The 20,670-nt window shown below is 36.8% G+C and overlaps 1 protein-coding gene across 7 annotated transcripts in view; it reads left to right on the forward strand.

Annotated features, from left to right (window-relative positions):
• Window positions 1–20,670, forward strand: part of CRBN (cereblon) — a 33,697-nt gene that overhangs the window by 11,207 nt on the left and 1,820 nt on the right. For all 7 annotated transcript variants that reach the window (XM_072720376.1, XM_025984573.2, XM_025984590.2 and 4 more), the window contains 6 exons: window positions 8,024–8,183; window positions 16,558–16,620; window positions 17,807–17,891; window positions 18,664–18,779; window positions 19,232–19,296; window positions 19,984–20,115. In XM_072720376.1, the coding sequence (XP_072576477.1) occupies window positions 8,024–8,183; window positions 16,558–16,620; window positions 17,807–17,891; window positions 18,664–18,779; window positions 19,232–19,296; window positions 19,984–20,115 (621 nt within the window). The remainder of the gene's footprint in view (window positions 1–8,023; window positions 8,184–16,557; window positions 16,621–17,806; window positions 17,892–18,663; window positions 18,780–19,231; window positions 19,297–19,983; window positions 20,116–20,670) is intronic.

Below are 20,670 nucleotides of genomic sequence, written 5' to 3' on the forward strand. Positions count from 1 at the left end.
CAATATTTCACCAGCTCTTCAGTTTTAAGCTTTTTCCTTTTGACTTTCATATTTCTACAATTACATGTCCTAGATATATTTTTCACTTCTGGATTGCCTTCAGCATATTCAATTTAATTATGGGAGATATACAAGATACGGGTTTTTGTTTTGTGTTTTTTGCTTTCTCTGCCATGTTTTGTTTTACAATGGCGGAAGTTAATACCTCCAAAAACGTGACCAGAATACACTCAGAACCAAGTGGAATACTATGCTGGTTCATTCTGTTAGATTATATTCTCTCTTCATTCCCATTCTGCCCCCCACTTCTGTCTTGTTTATGTTTTGGTGGTCAGTGTTGGGGCTTTCTATAAGTATAGCTGGTTTATATAAGTTGGGAATTGAGCATCTTCTAACATACAGAACAAAATACACTCAGAACCAAGAGGATCACCCTCTAGGATCCCTCAGGTAGACTGCATTCTCTCTCCACTACCACTTCTTCACCACCATAGTCCCCCTCCCCTTTTATCTTTTTCCTTTTTACTTTTTCTTTCTTTTATTTTTCTTTTTTCTTTTTTCTTCTTCTTTGGGGTTTTTGGCCTTTTACTACATTGTTTTAAAATTTGTTTTTCTCGTTAGTGGTCCTTTTATTCTGTTCTGATCTTCTTTTTCATTTTCTGGTCTCTGACCTCATCAGAATCATGTGGGGTGGGATTTACTTAGGTCGTGGCTGATATTTTTGACTCAGCCCGCTCATACAGCTACTCTGCACTGAACAAAATGACTAGAAGAATTCATCACAAAAGAAAGAATCAAATGGTACTCTCTGCCACAGAGTTACAGAATATGGATTTCAATTTGATGTCAGAAATCCACTTCAGAAGCACAATTACAAAGCTACAGGTGGCTCTGGAAAAAAGCGTAAAGGACTCTAGTGACTTTGTTACTGCAGAATTGAGATCTAATCAGGCTGAAATTAGAATATTAAATGAGATGCAATCCAAACCTGATATCCTAACTGCTGGGGTTAATGAGGTGGAAGAAAGGGTGAGTGACATAGAAGACAGGTTGATGGTAAGGAAGCTAAGGAAAAAAAGAGAAAAACAGCCCATGAGTAAAGGCTAAGGGAAATAAATGATAGCCTGAGAAGGAAGAATCTACATATAATTGGGGTTCCAGAAGATGCCAAGAGAGAGGGCCACAAAGTATGTTTGAACAGATCATAGCTGGGAACTTCCCTAATCTGGGGAAGGAAACGGGCATTCAGATCCAGGACATAGAGAGGTTCCCCCCAAAAAATATCAATAAAAACCGTTTAAAACCTCCACATTTAATAGTGAAACTTAAAAATTCCAAAGATAAAGAGAAAAATCCTTAAAGCAGCAAGAGACAAGAGAGTGTTAACTTATATGGAGAGAGATATCAGATTAGCAGCAGACCTCTCCACAGAGACCTGGCAGGCCAGAAAGGGCTGGCAGGATATATTCAGGGTCCTAAATGAGAACATGCAGCCAAGAATACCTTATCCAGCAAGGCTGTCATTCAGAATAGAAGGAGAGATAAAGAGCTTCCAAGATAAGCAGAAACTGAAAGAATACGTGACCACCAAACCAGCTCTGCAAGAAATATTAAGGGGGACTCTGTAAAAGAAAGAGGAAGCCCAAAGAAATAATCCACAGAATGGGGACTGAAAACATATGATGACACTGAATTCATATCTTTCGATTCTTACTCTGAACATGAATGGGCTAAATGATCCCATCAAAAGATGCAGGGTTTCAGACTGGATAAAAAAGCAAGACCCATCTATTTGCAGTCTATAAGAGACTCATTTTAGACCTAAGGACACCTCCAGCCTGAAAATGAAAGGTGGAAATCATTTACCATTCAAATGGTCCTCAGAAGAAAGCTGGGATAGCAATCATCATACCAAATAAAGTTTATACCAAAGACTATATAGTAAGAGATGAAGAGGAACACTATATCATACTTAAAGGGTCTATTCGACAAGAAGACCTAACAATCATGAATATTTATGTTCCTAATGTGGGAGCTGCCAAGTATATCAACAATTAATAACCAAAGTAAAGAGATACTTAGATAATAATACAACTAATAGTAGGAGACTTCAACACGGCACTTTCTGCAAATGGCAGATATTCTAAGCAGACCATCACCAAAGAAAAAAGGGCCTTAAAGGCCCAAATAGATTTCACAGATATTTACAGAACTCGCCATCTGAACGCAACTGAATACACATTCTTCTCAAGTGCACATGGAACTTCCTCCAGAATAGATCACATACTGGGTCACAAATCAGGTCTCAATTGATACCAAAGGATTGGGATTGTCCCCTGCATATTTTCAGATTACAATGCTAGAACTCAACCAGAAGAAGAAATTTGGAAGAAACTCAAAGACATGGAGGTTAGAGCATCCTACTAAAAGATGAATGGGTCAACCAGGAAATTAAAGAAGAATTAAAAAAATTCATGGAAACTAATGAAAATGAAGATACAACCGTTCAAAATCTTTGGGATACAGCAAAAGCGATTCTAAGAGGGGAAATACATCACAATACAAGCCTCACTCAAAAAATTGGAAGAAACTCAAATACACAAGCTAACCTTGCACCTAAAGGAATTGGAGAAAGAACAGCAAGTAAAACCTACACACCAGGTAGAAGAAGGGAGGTAATAAAGATTTGAGCAGAACTCAATGAAATAGAGACCAGAAGAACTGTAGAACACAGGATGCCTGGGTGTCTCAGTGGTTTAGCACTTGCCTTCCGCCCAGGGGGTGATCCTGGAGTCCCGGGATCGAGTCCCACATCAGGCTCCCTGCATGGAGCCTGCTTCTCCCTCTGCCTCTGCCTCTCTCTGTGTGTGTGTCTCTCATGAATAAATAAATAAAACCTTAAAAAAAAAAAACTGTAGAACAGATCAACAAAACCAGGAATTGGTTCTTTGAAAGAATTAATAAGATAGATAAACCCCTAGCCAGCTTTATTAAAAACAAAAGAGAAAAGACTCAATAAAATCATGACTGAAAGAGATCACAACCAATACCAAGGAAATACAAATGATTTTAAAAACAGTGTGAGCAGCTATTTGCCCACAAATTAGGCAACCTAGAAGAAACTGATGCATGTCTGGAAAACCACACATTACCAAAACTGGAACAGGAAGAAATAGAAACCTGAACAAGCCAATAACCAGCAAGGAAATTGAAGCAGTCATCAAAAACCTCCCAAGACACAAAAGTCCAGGGCCAGATGGCTTCTCAGGGAAATTCTATCAAGCATTTAAAGAAGAAATAATACCTATTCAACTAAAGCTGTTCTGAAAGATCGAAAGGAACTGAATACTTCCAAACTCGTTTTATGAGACCAGCATCACCTTGATTCCAAAACCAAAGACCCCACCAAAAAGGAGAATTATAGACCAGTTCCCTGATGAACACGGATGCAAAAATTCTCATAAGATACTAGCCAATAGGATCCAACAGTACATTAAGAAGATTATTCACCATGACCAAGTGGGATTTATCCCTGGGATGCAAGGGTGGTTCAGCACTCGTAAAACAATAAATGTGATAGATCACATCAACAAGAAAAAAGAACCATATGATCCTTTCAATAGATGCAGAGAAAGAGACACTTGGGTGGCTCAACGATTAAGCGTCTGCCTTTGGCTCAGGGCATGATCCTGGAGTGCCAGGATCGAGTCCCACATTGGGCTTCCTGCATGGAGCCTGCTTCTCCCTCTGCCTATGTCTCTGTGCCTCTCTCTCTCTCTCTCTCTCCTCTCTCTCTCTCAAAATGAGTGAATGAATGAATGAATAAATAAATCTTTTTTTTTTTTAAAGATAAATGCAGAGGAAGCATTTGACAAAATACAGCATCTGTTCCTGATCAAAACTCTTTTAGAGTGAAGGGATGAATAGAGGGAACATTCCTCAGTGTCTTAAGAGCCATCTATGAAAAGCCCACAGCAAATATCATTCTTAATGGGGAAAAGCTGAGAGCCTTTCCCCTAAGATCATGAATGTAACACTCTCATCACATTCAGCATAGTCCTAGAAGTCCTAGCCTCAGCAGTCAGACAACAAAAAAATAAAAAGCATTCAAATTGGCAAAGAGGAAGTCAAACTCTTCCCTCTTCACAGATGACATGATAGTGTACATAGAAAACCCAAAAGACTACACCCCAAGATTTCTAGAACTTATACAGCAATTCAGCAGTGTGGCAGGATACAAAATCAATGCCCAGAAATCAGTGGCATTTCTATACACTAACAGACTGAAGAAAGAGAAATTAAGGAATCAATCTCATTTACAGTTGCACTCAAAAGCATAAGATACCGGGGATCCCTGGGTGGCTCAGCGGTTTGGCGCCTGCCTTTGGCCCAGGGCGCGATCCTGGAGTCCCGGGACCGAGTCCGGCGTCAGGCTACCAGCATGGAGCCTGCTTCTCCCTCTGCCTGTGTCTCTGCCTCTCTCTCTCTCTGTCTATCATAAATAAATAAATAAATCTTTAAAAAAAAAAAAAAAAGCATAAGATACCTAGGAATAAACCTAACCAAAGAGGTAAAGGATCTATACCCTAAAAACTACAGAACACTTCTGAAAGACATTGACGGAGACACAAAGAGATGGGAAAATATTCCATGCCCATGGATTGGAAGAATTAATATTGTGAAAATGTCTATGCTACAGGGCAATTTACACGTTCAATGTAATCCCTATCAAAATACCATGGACTTTCTTCACAGTGTTGGAACAAATAATCTTAAAATTTGTGTGAAATCAGAAAAGACCCTGAATAGCCAGGGGAATATTGAAAAAGAAAACCAAAGCAGGGGGCATCACAATGCTGGATTTCAAGCTGTATTACAAAGCTGTGATCATCAAGACAGTGTGGTACTGGCACAAAAACAGACACATAGATCAATGGAATAGAATAGAGAATCCAGAAATGGGCCCTCAATTCTATGGTCAAATAATATTCAACAAAGCAGGAAAGACTATCCACTGGAAAAGGACAGTCTCTTCAATAAATCATTCTGGGAAAACTGGACAGCCACATGCAGAAGAATGAAACTAGACCATTCTCTTACACCACACACAAAGATAAACTCAAAATGGATGAAAGATCTAAATGTGAGACAAGAATCCATCAAAATCCTAGAGGAGAACACAGGCAACACCCTTTTTGAACTTGGACACAGCAACTTCTTGCAAGATACATTTGAAGGCAAGGGAAACAAAAGCAAAAATGAACTACTAGGACTTAATCAGGATAAGAAGCTTCTGCACAGCAAAAGAAACAGTCAACAAAACTGAAAGACAACCTACAGAATGGGAGAAGATAATTGCAAATGACATGTCAGATAAAGGGCTAATATCTGAGATCTATAAAGAATTTATTAAACTCAACACCCAAGAAACAATCCAATCATGTAATGGGCAAAAACATGCATAGAAATTTCACCAAGGAAGACACACACATGGCCAACGAGCACATTCCGCACTTGTCATCAGGGAAATACAAATCAAAACTACAATGAGATACCACCTCACACCAGTGAGAATGGCAAAAATTAACAAGACAGGAAACAACAAATGTTGGAGAGGATGTGGAGAAGGGAGAACCCTCTTGCGCTGTTGGTAGGAATGTGAACTGGTACAGCCTCTCTGGGAAACTGTGTCTAGGTTCCTCAAGGAGTTACAAAGAGAGCTACCCTACGGCCCAGCAACTGTACTACAGGGTACTTACCCCAAAGATAGAGATACAGTGAAATGCCGGGACACCTGCACCCCAATGTTTATAGCAGCAATGTCCATAGTAGCCAAACTGTGGAAGAAGCCTCGATGTGCTTCAACAGATGAATGAATAAAGATGTGGTATATATCTACAATGGAATATTAGCCATTAGAAGGGATGAATCCCCACCATTTACTTTGACATGAATGGAACTGGAGGGTATTATGCTGAGTGAAGTAAGTCAATTGGAGGACAATTATCCTATGATTTCACTCATACGGGGAATATAAGATATAGTGAAAGGGATTATAAGGGAAAGGAGGAAAAATTAGAGGGAGACAGAACATGAGAGCTTCCTGACTCTGGGAAATGAACAAAGGGTAGTGGAAAGGGAGGTGGATGGAGGGGGGGGGGGGGTAACATCCTGGGTGACAGGCACTGAGGATGGCACTTGACGGGATGAGCACTGGGTGTTACACTATATGTTGGCAAACTTCAATAAAAGAAAAAAGAAAGAAAAAAAAATTCCTGAGGATTCCTTGTCATGTAGAGAGGAAGAGGAGATTCATGCCCTATTTGGAATTATAGGACAAGTTCTCTTACCTGTCATAACTGAAACCAGTAATCATCTGAAATATTAGAATGGTCTCAATCTAATTTGAAAGTTTTTATTGCTCAACTTTATCATTAAAGCCATTTTATAAGTTACATTTCATTGGTTTTTATAATAGTTATATAAATTATGTAACTCTAATCATAAAACAACTACTATAAACACGTTGGGAAGAAACAAAGTACTTTTGTTAAAAACAAAACCCATCTGGTGGGAGAAGAACTAGCCCTGTGTGTATAGCAGACCCCCGGACATGTCTAAGAAAAGGAGCAGAGAGTGTTGCTGAGTCCTGCAAGGCAATTCAGACAGCTGGTACCACAGACTGATTATTAAAAGGATCAATAAGCTAGTTTTTCAGTATCATTAATGTTTTTATCGTAATGCAATAAAATCTTACAGAATAGTTGAGTTAAACATCATTCTTAATTTAGTTGCTGATGACCTTGAAGAAGAATCAGATTTCTAAACATTTCTGTAGAATGGTGTACACTTTTGTTTTAAAAATATGATTCTAAGTATTTGTGTTCATGTGACAGGTGAAAAAAATAGAGGTTTTATTTGTTTTTATTGAGCTTTAGTAATAGAAGAACATTTGAATATAGTTTGAACATGTTTCTTTCTTTAACATTTTCGGAAGTCATGCAGACATAAATTTGAGCTTGCAGGAAGAAATGAAGTTAGTGGAATGAGTCTAACCAAGTTAGCCATTTTCATGTAATAAATTAGTAGAAGTATCAAAATTTCATTCCTAACTTTTTGTGGGTTAAGGCAGTAATTAATATGAAAAACCACTTGAGAATTTCTAAACATAATAATAAAGCAGAGACTTTAATATACTGAACTTTGTGTGACAGTGATTTCTTCCAACATTTGAATGTGCTAATACATTCAACATTGTAAGAGCTATATACTCTAGGAGATATGCTTCAAAAGAAAGTAGCTCATAGGTACAATGTTCCTGTTGGCATTTGTTCATGATAAATGTTTGCAGTTATGATATTCTCAAGTAGCAGTCTGAAAATGATGAGTTCACTCTTGTGGGAGTTTAATTTTTAGGTTAAAAAAAGTAATATGCATATTTTGATTCTTTGAGTTTTCAAGTTAAATGAGAAAGAAAAAATGCACATAGAAATATAGGCTGCGTGAAATTTTATAGTCTTATTTTAACTGTCCACATAAATGAGTTCTTGATTTGCTATTGCTTTCTCTACTTACTCCTTCAGTTAGATTAGACTTAGAAGAGGAGACAAGTGTTAAGAGCCAGGAAGCAAATGGGAAACTGGGAGGGGTGAGGTGTGTAAGAATGTCTAAGAAACGAATTTAGAAGTATCAAGCAGTAGTAGATGGTTGTGTTTTGATTTTTCAAATTTTGTTTCATTAATAAACTGTATATTTATCTGAAATATACAAATCTTCCTTTGCATTTCACATGAGATTGAAACCTATGCTTTAGATTATCTTTGATTTTAACTTTGGTATGATTTCTATAATATGGTATTTTCTGAAAATTCTTATTACATCTTAAATTGGCATCTGATAAATATGTTTAAAAAAGAAAACTGAAAATCTTAGTATTTAAAATTACCCAAAATGTTTAGAAACTTAATAGTTTGAGTTAGTATATTTTAAAAATGAACACCATGCTTGGTTCTCTTTATTTTAGAATCCAGCAAGCTAAAGTGCAAATTCTTCCTGAATGTGTGTTGCCTTCAACCATGTCTGCAGTTCAGTTAGAATCCCTCAATAAATGCCAGATATTTCCTTCAAAACCTGTCTCATGGGAAGACCAGTATTCATGTAAATGGTGGCAGAAATACCAGAAGGTGAGAAACTGATTTTTTATGCATCTTCAAAATATGAAGACAGGTTGCTTTTTTACTGTATTTAAGAAAGGCATATAAACAACACTCGTGCTTCATTCCCCAGACACCTTCTGTGGTAATACTCTAGCTGCATTTGATCAAAGCTAGAGCTTCTGAAAATTTCATGGGCAGCTACTTATGTAAAACAGTTTGCAGAAATAGTAAAATGTCACAGTCCTTAAGGTGTTCTTGCTATTACGCCTGTCAGTTGTGTATTAGTTAATAGCTTGTGATCTTAGTTCTGGAGGAGTCTCTTAATAAATTTCTTACAATCAGATCAGGTGTTTGGCTCTTGAATCATAAATACATTACCTTAAAGAAGAGTTTCAAGTAGCACATAGTAGTAGTGTGTTTCAGTTCTTCTGGACTTCTGAAAGAAAAGCTTTTTAGCTATCTTTTTATACAATATGGGTTGACACCACAAAAAATGGCTGTTAAAGCACTGCTTGTTTGGACATTAATTCTTACACATATCCTTCTGGTGAGATGACTATTAGAGAAAAATTGATGAAGCCTGTTTCTACTCATTTTTGAGATGTATCAGTTTTGAGTATAAAATAGCTAATATTTATGATTTCTGTCTAAAGGGAATGATTACTAGTTTTTAATTTTAGGAAAATAGGCTCTTTGAGGTTTATCTTCTTAAAACATGGAGATGATTTCTATTTTAACCTGAAAAATCATCCATTAATCAGCCATATTCTTTGTCAAGTAGTGCAGGTTTTAATTTTGAGTAAATTAGCATAGGATCCTAATTTGATATAAATATAGTTGATACAGGAGTCTTATACACTAATCACTGTACTACCACTTTTAATGTTCTTGAGGTAGAATCCATCCAGTTTTCAGAGAGGACTTTGTGAGGATGGTTGCTTGGGGGGCAGTAGGCTCATAACCAGGTGTCTATAGGTTTCTTGCTTTTGTTAATATGTATCTCAGGTGGATAATTTGAGGCATGGTTTTGTGTGTTTTAACAAGTGTTTCTAAGAAGAATCTAATAAAGTTAGATTGCTTAAGGATTCCCATGCAACCTTGACTCTAATATTTTTGAAGGTTTTACAGATAATGCCATAAGTTTGCAGGCAACTTTTGTATAGCTAGGTAGTCCTTCTTTTTTCAAACCTGATACAAACACTTTAAATATATTTTTACCCTTATCTTAGTTTAGTGGTAGAACAGTGGAAGATTTTTGTTGTCTTGGTCATTTTAAATCTCAGTATTGAAATAAGTATGTCAGAATCAGCTCGGGGGTACGTTGGCTCCAAGGGAGTGGCTTTGGAGTTACTAAGTCATATAATGCCTAATAGTGTGTTCAGCACCAGTTGGTACCAGGATGTTATGGGGCAAGGAAACTGCATCAAGATACTGCCTGTTTATCGTCCCAGTATTTAGACAGTTGTGTATTTCAACTATGCAGGTTTTTTTTTTTTAGGGGATACTAAATATTTTGGTTTATATCATTCTTCTGCACTAAAATTGTGTTAAAAATCAACCATTAAAAAATCCTAATTTAATTCTGCTTCATAAAGTGGTAAGCATAGGGTGAGAATGACTGTAGTTCGTTCCTGCCTTAAATACTGTGTTGGTGGTGGGTCCTGTCTTTGGGATCTTGCTCTCTCAAACCTGGACATGATGAGTTACACAAATAAGACTGCTTTTTTTTTTTTTTTCCACTCTAATTTTTGTGTGAATTACCGATTGAGTTCTTCCTGTTCTGTGGCTGAAGCACCTTAGCTTGTTCACAGCAAATTCCGACTTAGGCCTTTGCAACAGGGCTGTTGCTGGCTTACCACAAGCAAGGAGAGCCAGACATGCAAAGACCAAGGAAGCACATGTTTTCTTGGAACCAGGTCCTTTCCCCTGCTGTCCTACTTCCCCGTAGTCGTAGAAGTAAATTTTAAACTCTCAAACAGTAGCACTGAGTTACTTCCATATTCACAGTCACCAAGGACTAAACAGAAGGTGCTAAGGAAGAAGCATAAAAGGTTTTAGGAAATACAATCCTTTTATCCCATGTATTTTTCAGATTGTTAAATGCATTCCCTTGCTTAAAATTTGAGTAAAGTTAGGTCCTGAGATTTGGGTTTAGATTACTAGGCCAAGAAAAACTGCTAGTTGATCTATTTTGGACTGCAGATGACCTACAAACTCTGTTCTACTTTAGAAAGAGGGCTCTGAGCCATGCACAAAGTGAAGGGAAAGGGGACAGTTGATGTCCGTCCCTGGTGGGGGCTCCCTGTGCATTAGAACTGTTTCAGTGGTTTGGCTTTCTGTGCCTCTTACCATAGGACTGGGTTATATAACCTGCTTGTCTTTAGATGGACCTAAGGCTCAGTTCACTCCTCTATTTGTAGAGTTCATTCACCTCTGCCTCGTACTTCCCACCAGGATCTGAAGCAGCGCATCTGTTCGTCTCTAGGTCTGAGAGAGGTAGTTAGATAGTCAGAATTGGGAGATGCTTCCATGATTCTAAGCCAACCCAAGTGTATCAGGTTACCCCATACTTTTTCAGCATAAATGATTCTTAAGGGGATCCCCAGGTGGCTCAGCGGTTTAGCGCCTGCCTTTGGCCCAGGGCACGATCCTGGAGTCCCAGGATCGAGTTCTGCGTCAGGCTCCCAGCGTGGAGCCTGCCTCTCTCTCTCTCTCTCTCTTTCTCTATGTCTATCATGAATAAATAAATAAATCTTTAAAAAAAAAATGATTCCATTCTGACAGGGATGCATCAGAGAAGATGTCCCTAATCACTAAGGAGTTAGGCCAGTATAATCAGGAAACTCTTCCAAAACTCACTTCCATCTGGAAATGTTCCTTACTTTGTGATTCCATCTTTGAAACTAGTATTTACTTCTTTCCTTTCCTATCACAGTGTCTTTCACTCCTCACTGGGTTTACTGTAGTGGGGTTCTCACAGTGAGGAAACTTTTTTTTAACCTATTTGGGAGTATGACAAACATTTTTAAATGCACTCCCTCCTTACCCAGGGTATCTCTTCATTCCTTTATACAGCCCTACTGTGTTCATCAGAAAAGAGTTGAATATGAAATCTAAAAAAAAAAAAAAAAAGACATGTGAAAACAAATTAAGGAAGTGATTGATGCTTATCTTTATCTTTCCAGTCTCACTAAATTTATAAGCCATGCTCCTACAGAGCAGGGAAGAACTGAACACTGATATTCCAGTGTGGGCTCACGTGCTAGTTTCTAAGTCTGCCAGAGTTTCTAAGTCTGCCAGTTTCTCTATGAAGATGCAAATGCTCCCATTTCATTCAGTTTTCTTATGTAAAAGGATACATACTATCCTGGACCTTATTCTCTCTTATAGGAGATTCTTCTGTATCGGCTTTTGGAGCACTGCTTCCTTGTTGATAAAGCAGCACGGTGTTCTCTTGTATGGCTGCACTATAATTTATATAACCAACTCCCTGTGGATGATGGTATACAAATGACCTTTCATACACTTCAGTGTATATGATAAATTTTGATAAGTGGGATTACTGGATGAGAGGAAAACTGCATTTGTAATTTGGACAGATATTTTCGGAGTGCCTCCCTCATGAGGTTGTTCCTGTATATACCCTGATATCAACTTCACAGACAATGTAGTGTCCAACTTAATTTTTGCTGATTTGATACGTAAAGTACAGAATCTTTTTGGAGGTTTAATTTGAATTTCTTTGGATATGAATGAAGGGTAGCATTTTGTGTTGAGTAGCAATTTGTATTTCCTTTATTAGGAAGTATGTGTTCATAGTACTTGCCCTTTGTAGAATTTTAGGAGTTCTTCATACATTAGGAAACTTATCCCTTTATCTGTAATTATTAGGTTCCAAACATTATTCCTGGTTTGTGATTTGTCTTTTGACCTTTGGCATCCTGTGGAAAGGGTTTTTTTTCCCCTAAGTAGTTGAATGTACCCTTTTTTGTTAAGGCTTCTCTATCTGAATTATAGCTAGAAGGGACTTCTCTGTGCAGAGGAATCTTTATTAAAAAAAAAAATTTAAAAATGTAATCTTTTTTTGATTGTTGAAACAAAATAAAAACTTTGAAGGTTTTTATCCACATATGGTTTATTCCAGTATGAATTCAACTCTTTTTTCCCAGTTGGCTCCCCAATGTCCTGTTAGCATTTTCTGCAAAGCACGTATTTCCTTTCACTGATACAACCAGATATCCTATAGACCAAATTCATGATTTTTTTCTTCTGCTTTGTTGTCAGTCTACTTGTGTGCCTTCACAATACTGTTAGGACTGTAGACAATTTATAATTTTTGTGACTAAAAATATGACCGGTAACCCCCTTACTAGTGTTCTCTTTTTTCAAGGTTTTTGTGGCTACTCTTGTTTTACTTTTCCATAGGAACTTCAAAATCTGTTTTTGTCTTGTCCCGGAATATTATTAATAGGAGCACTAAAACAGTAACATTTGTTGCCTATTTTTATATTAAAGAAGAAAAAAGTCTTGAAGCTTAGGCCATGTGTAGTCAGGGACTTCCACAGACAGAATTGTGATTTCCCAGGCATACATCTTATCCTTGTAGTTGTATGTATCTGCCATGAGTTTAGAATAGTGAGAGCAGAAAAGAGAGTGCAGAGTGTCATTCCATTCCACTTTTTTATAAGCAAGTAGTAATGTGGTAAATGAAGGAATGAAACAAAAACTAGTAGCTTTTGAATTACTTAAATTATTTTTATTATTTACATTGCTGATTGTGATGGGATTTAATACAATAAATGACCACCTTTGGTTACCGTGTATATCAGTGGTGATGATTTACTATTCAAGTTTAGCCTTTTGCATTACTCTTCCAATTTCATTGCACTTCAAAGAGCCATTTAAGTAGTTTCACATTTTCTTTTTTTTAACATTCCACATTGTTGGAAGGCAAAGCTGGAGTTAAGAAGCTTAAAAATGGAAGAATGTGATGGATTACCCTTCAGGTAACAGAAATTTCATTTTAAGGGCCTTTTTGCCTGCTTTCAATAGTAAATCCTCTTCCCAGAGTATTTCTTCGCTAGAGAATCCTTCATTGGTCACTTTCAAGCACTTAACTTTTGGGCTAGTATTAAAAATTTTTTGGAGGTAGAGCCCTTTTATGAAGTAAGTTGTGGACTGATATATGTGAAGAATGCCTGTAAGATGCTAGAACACCATCACTATTACCCAGATAGAAGACAGGAGCCTCTGCTATTGTGCCAAAAATCTAAACTGAACTTTTAAATTTCAGATATTGAAACGCTTAAGTTTGGGCATTTGCCCTGTAAAAGCTAGCTAGTCAATTTTTTCAGTTTGTATAATTGACTGTATAAAGCACATTACAAATATTAAGGATAAATATACTTAATGATTTGTAAATAGAACTTTAGAATCTGTCAAGATAATCCTGATAAAGAATTGTTATTGGCCTTCTCACTTTAAAAAGTTTCAGAACTGAGACACTGGAGTTGCAGCTTAGTCACATTCACAATGCATGTGTGGGCAGCAGGGCACACGGTTAACCATCCTGGCCATACTGACACTCTGCACTGCTCTTAGTATACTAGTATGTCACATTCTGTTCTCTTTATGTTATGGGGAGGAATGTTTATATTTGAATAAATTGGTGTAGTTTCTCTTTATCTTGACCTGCGTGCCAAATAAAATTATATGCTTTTATATTACAAAAATGATCATTCTCACATCATTCTAAGTGTATATTAATAACTGAATTGGGAGTGTGTAGTGTTTGTCAGCCAAATTGAAGCTTCTTTGTATTTTTGTCATTTTGTAAATCTAAGTATATACCACTAGAAGTAAGCTTCTCTGCACTAGAGTGTATGCTCCACAGGACAATGATTTTAGTCTTTGTTTTAATCACTGACTGGTATGCCCCAAATGCATAAAGGTAATGCCTGACACATACTGGTTGCTCAAAATATTTTTTTGAATATTCAAATAACGGTTAGAGTCAGACGCTGCATGCACAGCCTAGCAGCTTCCCACTTGCGAACTGTGACCTTAGGCAAGTTTTACCATCCTTCTGTGCCTCTGTTTCCTTATCTTTAGAACAGGATGATAATGCTACCAATTTTTGTAAGATAGGTACAGTGGTCTCCATTGCTATTACTGAATAGTCAGGGTTACCTGATAGATTGCTTTAGCATTTTTTTTATTCTGTGTGTTTATTCTGTAGCATTTATTTGAACTGTGATGAAAATCCTTAACCTTAAGTTTTTGTCTTAAATGTAAATACTGGAGAGTAACTTAAGTGTCTTATGTTCTGGCTCCTCTGGCTTAAATCACTTTTCGAACATTTACATGGAGGCCATCCCAGACTCATCTTTTGATAGCTTCAAATATAAGGATTATATCGAACCAAAAATTCTTCTCACCAAAGAATCCATTCATTAGTTTGAGCTTCCATTCATGAGCCTTGAAAAACAAATCGATCTTCATCCATGTAGTTGCTCCCTAAAATATTTAAAAATAATTACCATGACCCCTTGAGAGGCAGCTCCAAACCAAACATCCCTAAAGCAAACTCTTGATCTCCTCTTAGCACCCTGGCCCCTGACAATCGAAGTTCCCATTTCTGTCACAGATGGAGAACATCATTGTCCCATCTTAGATTCTGGAGGTCTTCAAGCATTAAGATTGCAGGAAGAGTAGGATGTGAGCTCTGCAGGACATTGGTTAGACTGTAACTGTCAACCAAGTCCCCCAAATCTTTCCTACATGTGTCTTGTATTCATGTTTCCCCATCTCATACCTATTCACTTGGTCTTGTATGTGCAAGCATAGGATTTCCCTTTCATTTTGTTAAATCTTATAGCTTACTTTTCTTAAGAGTTCTACACTGGGACAGTCCATTTTGAGCCACCTTTCCTCCTTTCCCACCCACTTTTCATGTGTCATGTCCGAAGTCAAGTAACAGTTTACAAAATTATGTGTCTGTATATATGTAGGTTTTTCTTTATTGGGAAAGATGTAATCACATTCTTTATAGGTTTGATATGCCTTGTTTGCTCAGTTGGAGCATATCCTCTCCTATATACATACACAACAATGTATTTATTGTTCCTTGACATTTAGGTTATTTCCATTTTGTTGCTGTGAACAGCATTACTGCAATATATTCTCTCAATCATATTTTTGTGTCCTATAGAGAACACTTCTCTTTCCAGACTTTCTTGGTAGTTTTTATACATTTATTTTTCTAGGTGAACTTAATACCTTTATACTTCTAAATTCCAATCTCATTTGTATTACATTGAATATTACATTGAATATATACTTGAGGACTGATGACATCTTAATAATTACTGAGTCTTTCCATCAAATATAGAAATTCTACTGGAATTTAAGTATAATTCACATTTTTCTTTGGATTTAGACATACTTTCTTTGTTTTATTTATTTATTTATTTATTTATTTATTTATTTATTTATTTATTTATTTATTTATTATTTATTTATGATAGTCACAGACAGAGAGAGAGAGAGGCAGAGACACAGGCAGAGGGAGAAGCAGGCTCCATGCACCGGGAGCCTGATGTGGGATTCGATCCCGGGTCTCCAGGATCGTGCCCTGGGCAAAAGGCAGGCGCGAAACCGCTGCGCCACCCAGGGATCCCTAGACATACTTTCATTTAGATTCCAAAATACACCTGGAAGACACATACCCAGTGGTTTTCCCCCTTTTCCTGAGTTCTATGAAGTCAGGACTTGTTGAGTCTCAACCGTATGATCATTATTTCCTTGGAATTGCCTCACTTCTTATGTTTGCCTCTGCTGTAATTCAGTTGAATGCTATTTAAAGTTTTACACAAAGACCACCTGAATGATTTTTGGGTTTTCACTGTATGTACTGAACAAGTAATAGTATAAAAGCAGATGATGTAGTCAACAGAAATCTGCTTAGCCACTCTTTAAGTTCATCTTAATTTTACAAAGTTTGCTTGGCATTGAAATTTTAAACTTGGGACCCCTGGGTGGCTCAGTGGTTGAGGGTCTGCCTTTAGCTCAGGGCATGATCCCAGAGTCCAAGAATCGAGTCCCGCCATCAGGCTCCCTGCAGGGAGCCTGCTTCTCCCTCTGCCTATGTCTCTCATGAATAAATAAAATCTTTTACATTTAAACTTTGCCAGTTAAGAACAATTCTAGTTGCAATATAAATTGAAAGATACAAAAACATGATTATCAAATTTTTAATAGAAAATCATCTGTTACAGGTTTATCTACAAAATGCTCCATATTTTTGAAATTAGAAAATCTTTTCCAGGGCCAAAATGGTCTTCAAATATTTTTCTACCATAAGAATCCTTAGTTTTTTTAATGGCTTTTTTGTTTGTTTCAGAGAAAGTTTCATTGTGCAAATTTGACTTCATGGCCTCGCTGGCTGTATTCCTTATATGATGCTGTAAGTATTACCTTGTACATTTTGTTTCTACGGTTCTACCATGATTAAGGGTCAACAGAACGAAACCTAGGCTTTCATACTTCATGGTATCTCATTTTCAGAGCAAATGCCATCCTTTACATTTAGGTAGAGCATGAAGGAATCAGATACTACTGGATTTCCTTTGCCTTTAATCTGTAGAATTTTTCACTTTCCCAGTTTCTAGTGGCTTATAAACTCAGGAGAAGATGAGGTGTTTTAGGGTCTATTAAGGATGTGAAGTGTGGTAAGTGGTAGGTAAATTTAGAAAATTAAAGAATCCCGTAACAATGTTTTTTCTTCCCTAAACGAGTATATGAACTTTAATCTCCTGATCCTGTTAGTCTACTACATCTGCAAGTGTTTTTGCTCCTCAAATTGTAATACTTAGGCATCACCACACCTTGCAAAAGTTAGACTGGAATTGTTCAAAGAATATGGGTTTTAGACACAAAGCCTGTGTTCAGCGCTTGATTTCTATAATTTTCTATGTGGTTTGGGACCAGTTATCTAAATAAATTGAATTTAGAAATGGGGATAATGGTAGTTATTTTGTGTTAGTCATTTCCCTTAGTGAATCGCCTCACCCACAGATGTGGAATCTTGCTTGGGAAGACTAAACACTGAAAGTTGAGCACTTATTATACACACAAAACTAAAGGAAACTACAGTTCACTCCACCCTGCAGCAGCTTTGGGCCATTAACAAATACACAACAGACAAGTATTGTTTGCGGACATTTGTGAAAAGATCGTATGCTCTCTTGTGTACCGTAGGTGCCAAGTAAGGTATGTAGCAAGTGCTCATTAAGTGTATAGGAACCACTCTCTACAGAGAGAGTCAGAAAACCTATCCTGGAAAGGGAGAGGCGAATTCCACATAGTTGGTAAAAGAACACCTAGAAGGCAGTGAGTCAGGAGCATGTGCCACTGGGAAAGAGACAGTTGAGGAGTGAGGCCTGGAAATGTGCTCAGCAGCACGTGAGCTGGCGCTTTAATCATTTAAAGCATAAGAAAACAGACACTTTTAAATGGGGACTCAGATTTAGTACACAGAGTGGGGACTAAAAATGCTACTAATAATATATTGGTTTTGTTAAAGAACTGAAAATCTGACAGTAAATTGTAAAAAGTCTGTGAACATTATTTTGGCTTTTACTTTAAACAAGGAAACTTTAATGGATAGAATCAAGAAACAGCTACGTGAATGGGACGAAAATCTAAAAGATGAGTCTCTTCCTTCAAATCCAATAGGTATGAGAAGTCAGCTTTCTTCCTATGGCCTTTGATGTTTTACTACATTATTTTTCTGTTTACTACATTATTTTTTCTGTTTAATGAAATCAAAAATTTTAGTTTAATATTTTTATTTGCTCTGAAAAGCATACATATTTGTTTTGAGCATTTTATAAAATGAGTAACCAAGTTATTAAATTTTGTGAGCCCTCTAATCTTAAGCAGTTTTCTTATCAAGTTCAAATTGCAGTAAATGGTGCACATCCAAAAACTTGAGTGTCAGGACTCTCCCGTTCTTTGAGATGGCTTTAAAAAGGACCCTCGTTCTATGACTTAAGTACATATAACCTCTCTTGTTTATTAGGTACAGTTACTGTAGCCTTTTTTCTAGTCTTTTAGCAAACTGATTTCTTCTAACCTGTGTTTGATTTCATGTTTAAAAGACAAAAACAAAAAACAAAAACCTGTCAATAAAAGAGAAACTCAAACCCCAGGGCACAGCAACAGCTCTCTCTGGAGCTCGCCTTTCACATTTTTTGCTTCAATAAACTTTCCCTCCTGTACTGCTAGAAAATAATAAAAAAGAGGTTTCTAAATCCAATTATGGGAAAAGAATATATACTCAATAGCTAGTGTATTTTAATTTTGATTATATTTATGTCAAATACATTCTTTGGGATCCCCTATAGCGAGGCTTTATTTCAAAAAGACATCATTATCTGATTCATAGGTCATCTGATACTTACCTGCTTCAGAAATTTAAAACTTGAAAAACCACTATGTCTTTAAGATTTTTCTTACAGAGTAGCTGCTTGTCTTCCTATTGATGATGTATTAAGGATTCAGCTCCTTAAAATTGGTAGTGCCATCCAACGACTTCGCTGTGAACTAGATATTATGAATAAAGTGAGTAAAGTGACCATGTTCATGACACCCATATTTTAGGCATGATTATCTATAGGATCCAGTTATGTAGTCATGTAATTAGAAAACTGGTTGTTTTGCTAGTTTCACATGATTCAAAGGATAATTAAGACATTTCATTTGGGATCATACACTCAGATTGTTTTTACAGCCTTCAAACATTTAGTTTGTGAAAATACTTGATTTCCACTTGGAGCATCTGTGGTTATATGTATCTGTCACTTTTTTTCGTACAAAGTCATTAGTTTTGTGAGTGAATATGTGTCACTTCAGAGTTTTTCTTGGTCCTGCTTTAAAATTCTATTTTTGGATGATTGGAAGGAAAACATATTTAGAGAGATCAATACTTCAAAGAAATTTCTTGATGAGTTGTATAACTATACAATGTGAATTTTCCCCACTAATTTTCTCTAAATTTCCACTAAATTTTTTAGTGTACGTCTCTTTGCTGTAAACAATGTCAAGAAACAGAAATAACAACCAAAAATGAAATATTCAGGTGAGAGCTTTACTACATTTTTAGTATACTTCTGAGTACATTTTCCCAACTACTATAACAGAGTCATAGTCAAGACTATATTTCCATTCTCCATATATTTCCGTCCATTAAGTAACAGTCATTCAGCAAATGCAATGTGGGAAGTTAAGACACCCTTCCTGACTGGGTACTCAGTAGCAATGGTTATGTAAGATATTATTCACAAGTAATGAAGCATGGTAAAGTCAAATAAGGGGGCAGTCCTTCTTTCCGTGTTCCTGCTTGGTCATCTGTGTAAGTTCTTAGTAATTAAGGACCTAACACGAATGCCTCAAGTAGTATCTTCCAGGCAAACATAAAGTAGGACACGCTTTTGAAAATGTACTGATGCTGTGTGACGTTAAGTGTGTTAAGTGTTTGAAAATTATTTTAGTACAAATAAATCATAAATCAGGACATAAGGAAACTGTTTCCTATAAAGTAATCAGTTGCCCAAAGATAATTTGGACCTTTTCATTGTCCTTCCACTCTCAGAGACTCCTTTAGATGAAGTCGAGCTCCCTGTTGTACAAACAAGTACAGTGAATAAAACTGGGCTGACTGCCAACCTCCTGTTTTCATACTGAGGTTCTGATATTATTCTTATAACCTCACTAGACATTTTTCTCCTTCCATTTTGACTTACCCTCTGTGCTAATTCTCTTATAGTTTATCCTTATGTGGACCGATGGCAGCTTATGTGAATCCTCATGGATACGTGCATGAGACACTTACCGTGTATAAAGCCTGCAACTTGAATCTGATAGGCCGGCCTTCTACAGAGCACAGCTGGTTTCCTGGGTAATGTGGTAGTTTCTCTGAGGGGTAGAGTGCCTTAACTGGACAGAGTCCTAAGCAGAGTTGTTAGAAATGTAATCAAAAATAGAGATGAATAATTCTGTTTAAATGCTCTTCATTTTTTGTGAATGGTAACAGCTAAGTTTGGCATAGACTCACTATATATAGTTAAAAGGTTGGCAACCACAGTCATCCTTAAATTAACTATACACTTAATCTAGACTTTTCATTTTCCTTTTAGCCCCTTCTGAAAATCAGCTGGCATATAACCTTGTAACTGTATTTGAACCATATCCTGTAGTATATCAAACCAGAGAATATTTCAAGCAGTGACAGACAAAACCCCTGGAAAAGCCACTGAATCCCAGTTTTCTTCAATTTTTTTCTTTAGCCCAGTGGCTTTCAAACTATGAGCCTGGCACCAGTAGCACCACCTGGGAACTAGTTAGGGTTCTTGAAAATAAGGCTGTGGGAATGTATTAATAGTCTTTTCTTCCAAATTATGGGTCTTTTATTTTAAAAGAGGTAAGCAGAGTATGGATTAGTGATTACAATAAT

Source organism: Vulpes vulpes, chromosome 9 (genome assembly GCF_048418805.1).
Source record: "Vulpes vulpes isolate BD-2025 chromosome 9, VulVul3, whole genome shotgun sequence".
NCBI lineage: Eukaryota > Metazoa > Chordata > Mammalia > Carnivora > Canidae > Vulpes > Vulpes vulpes.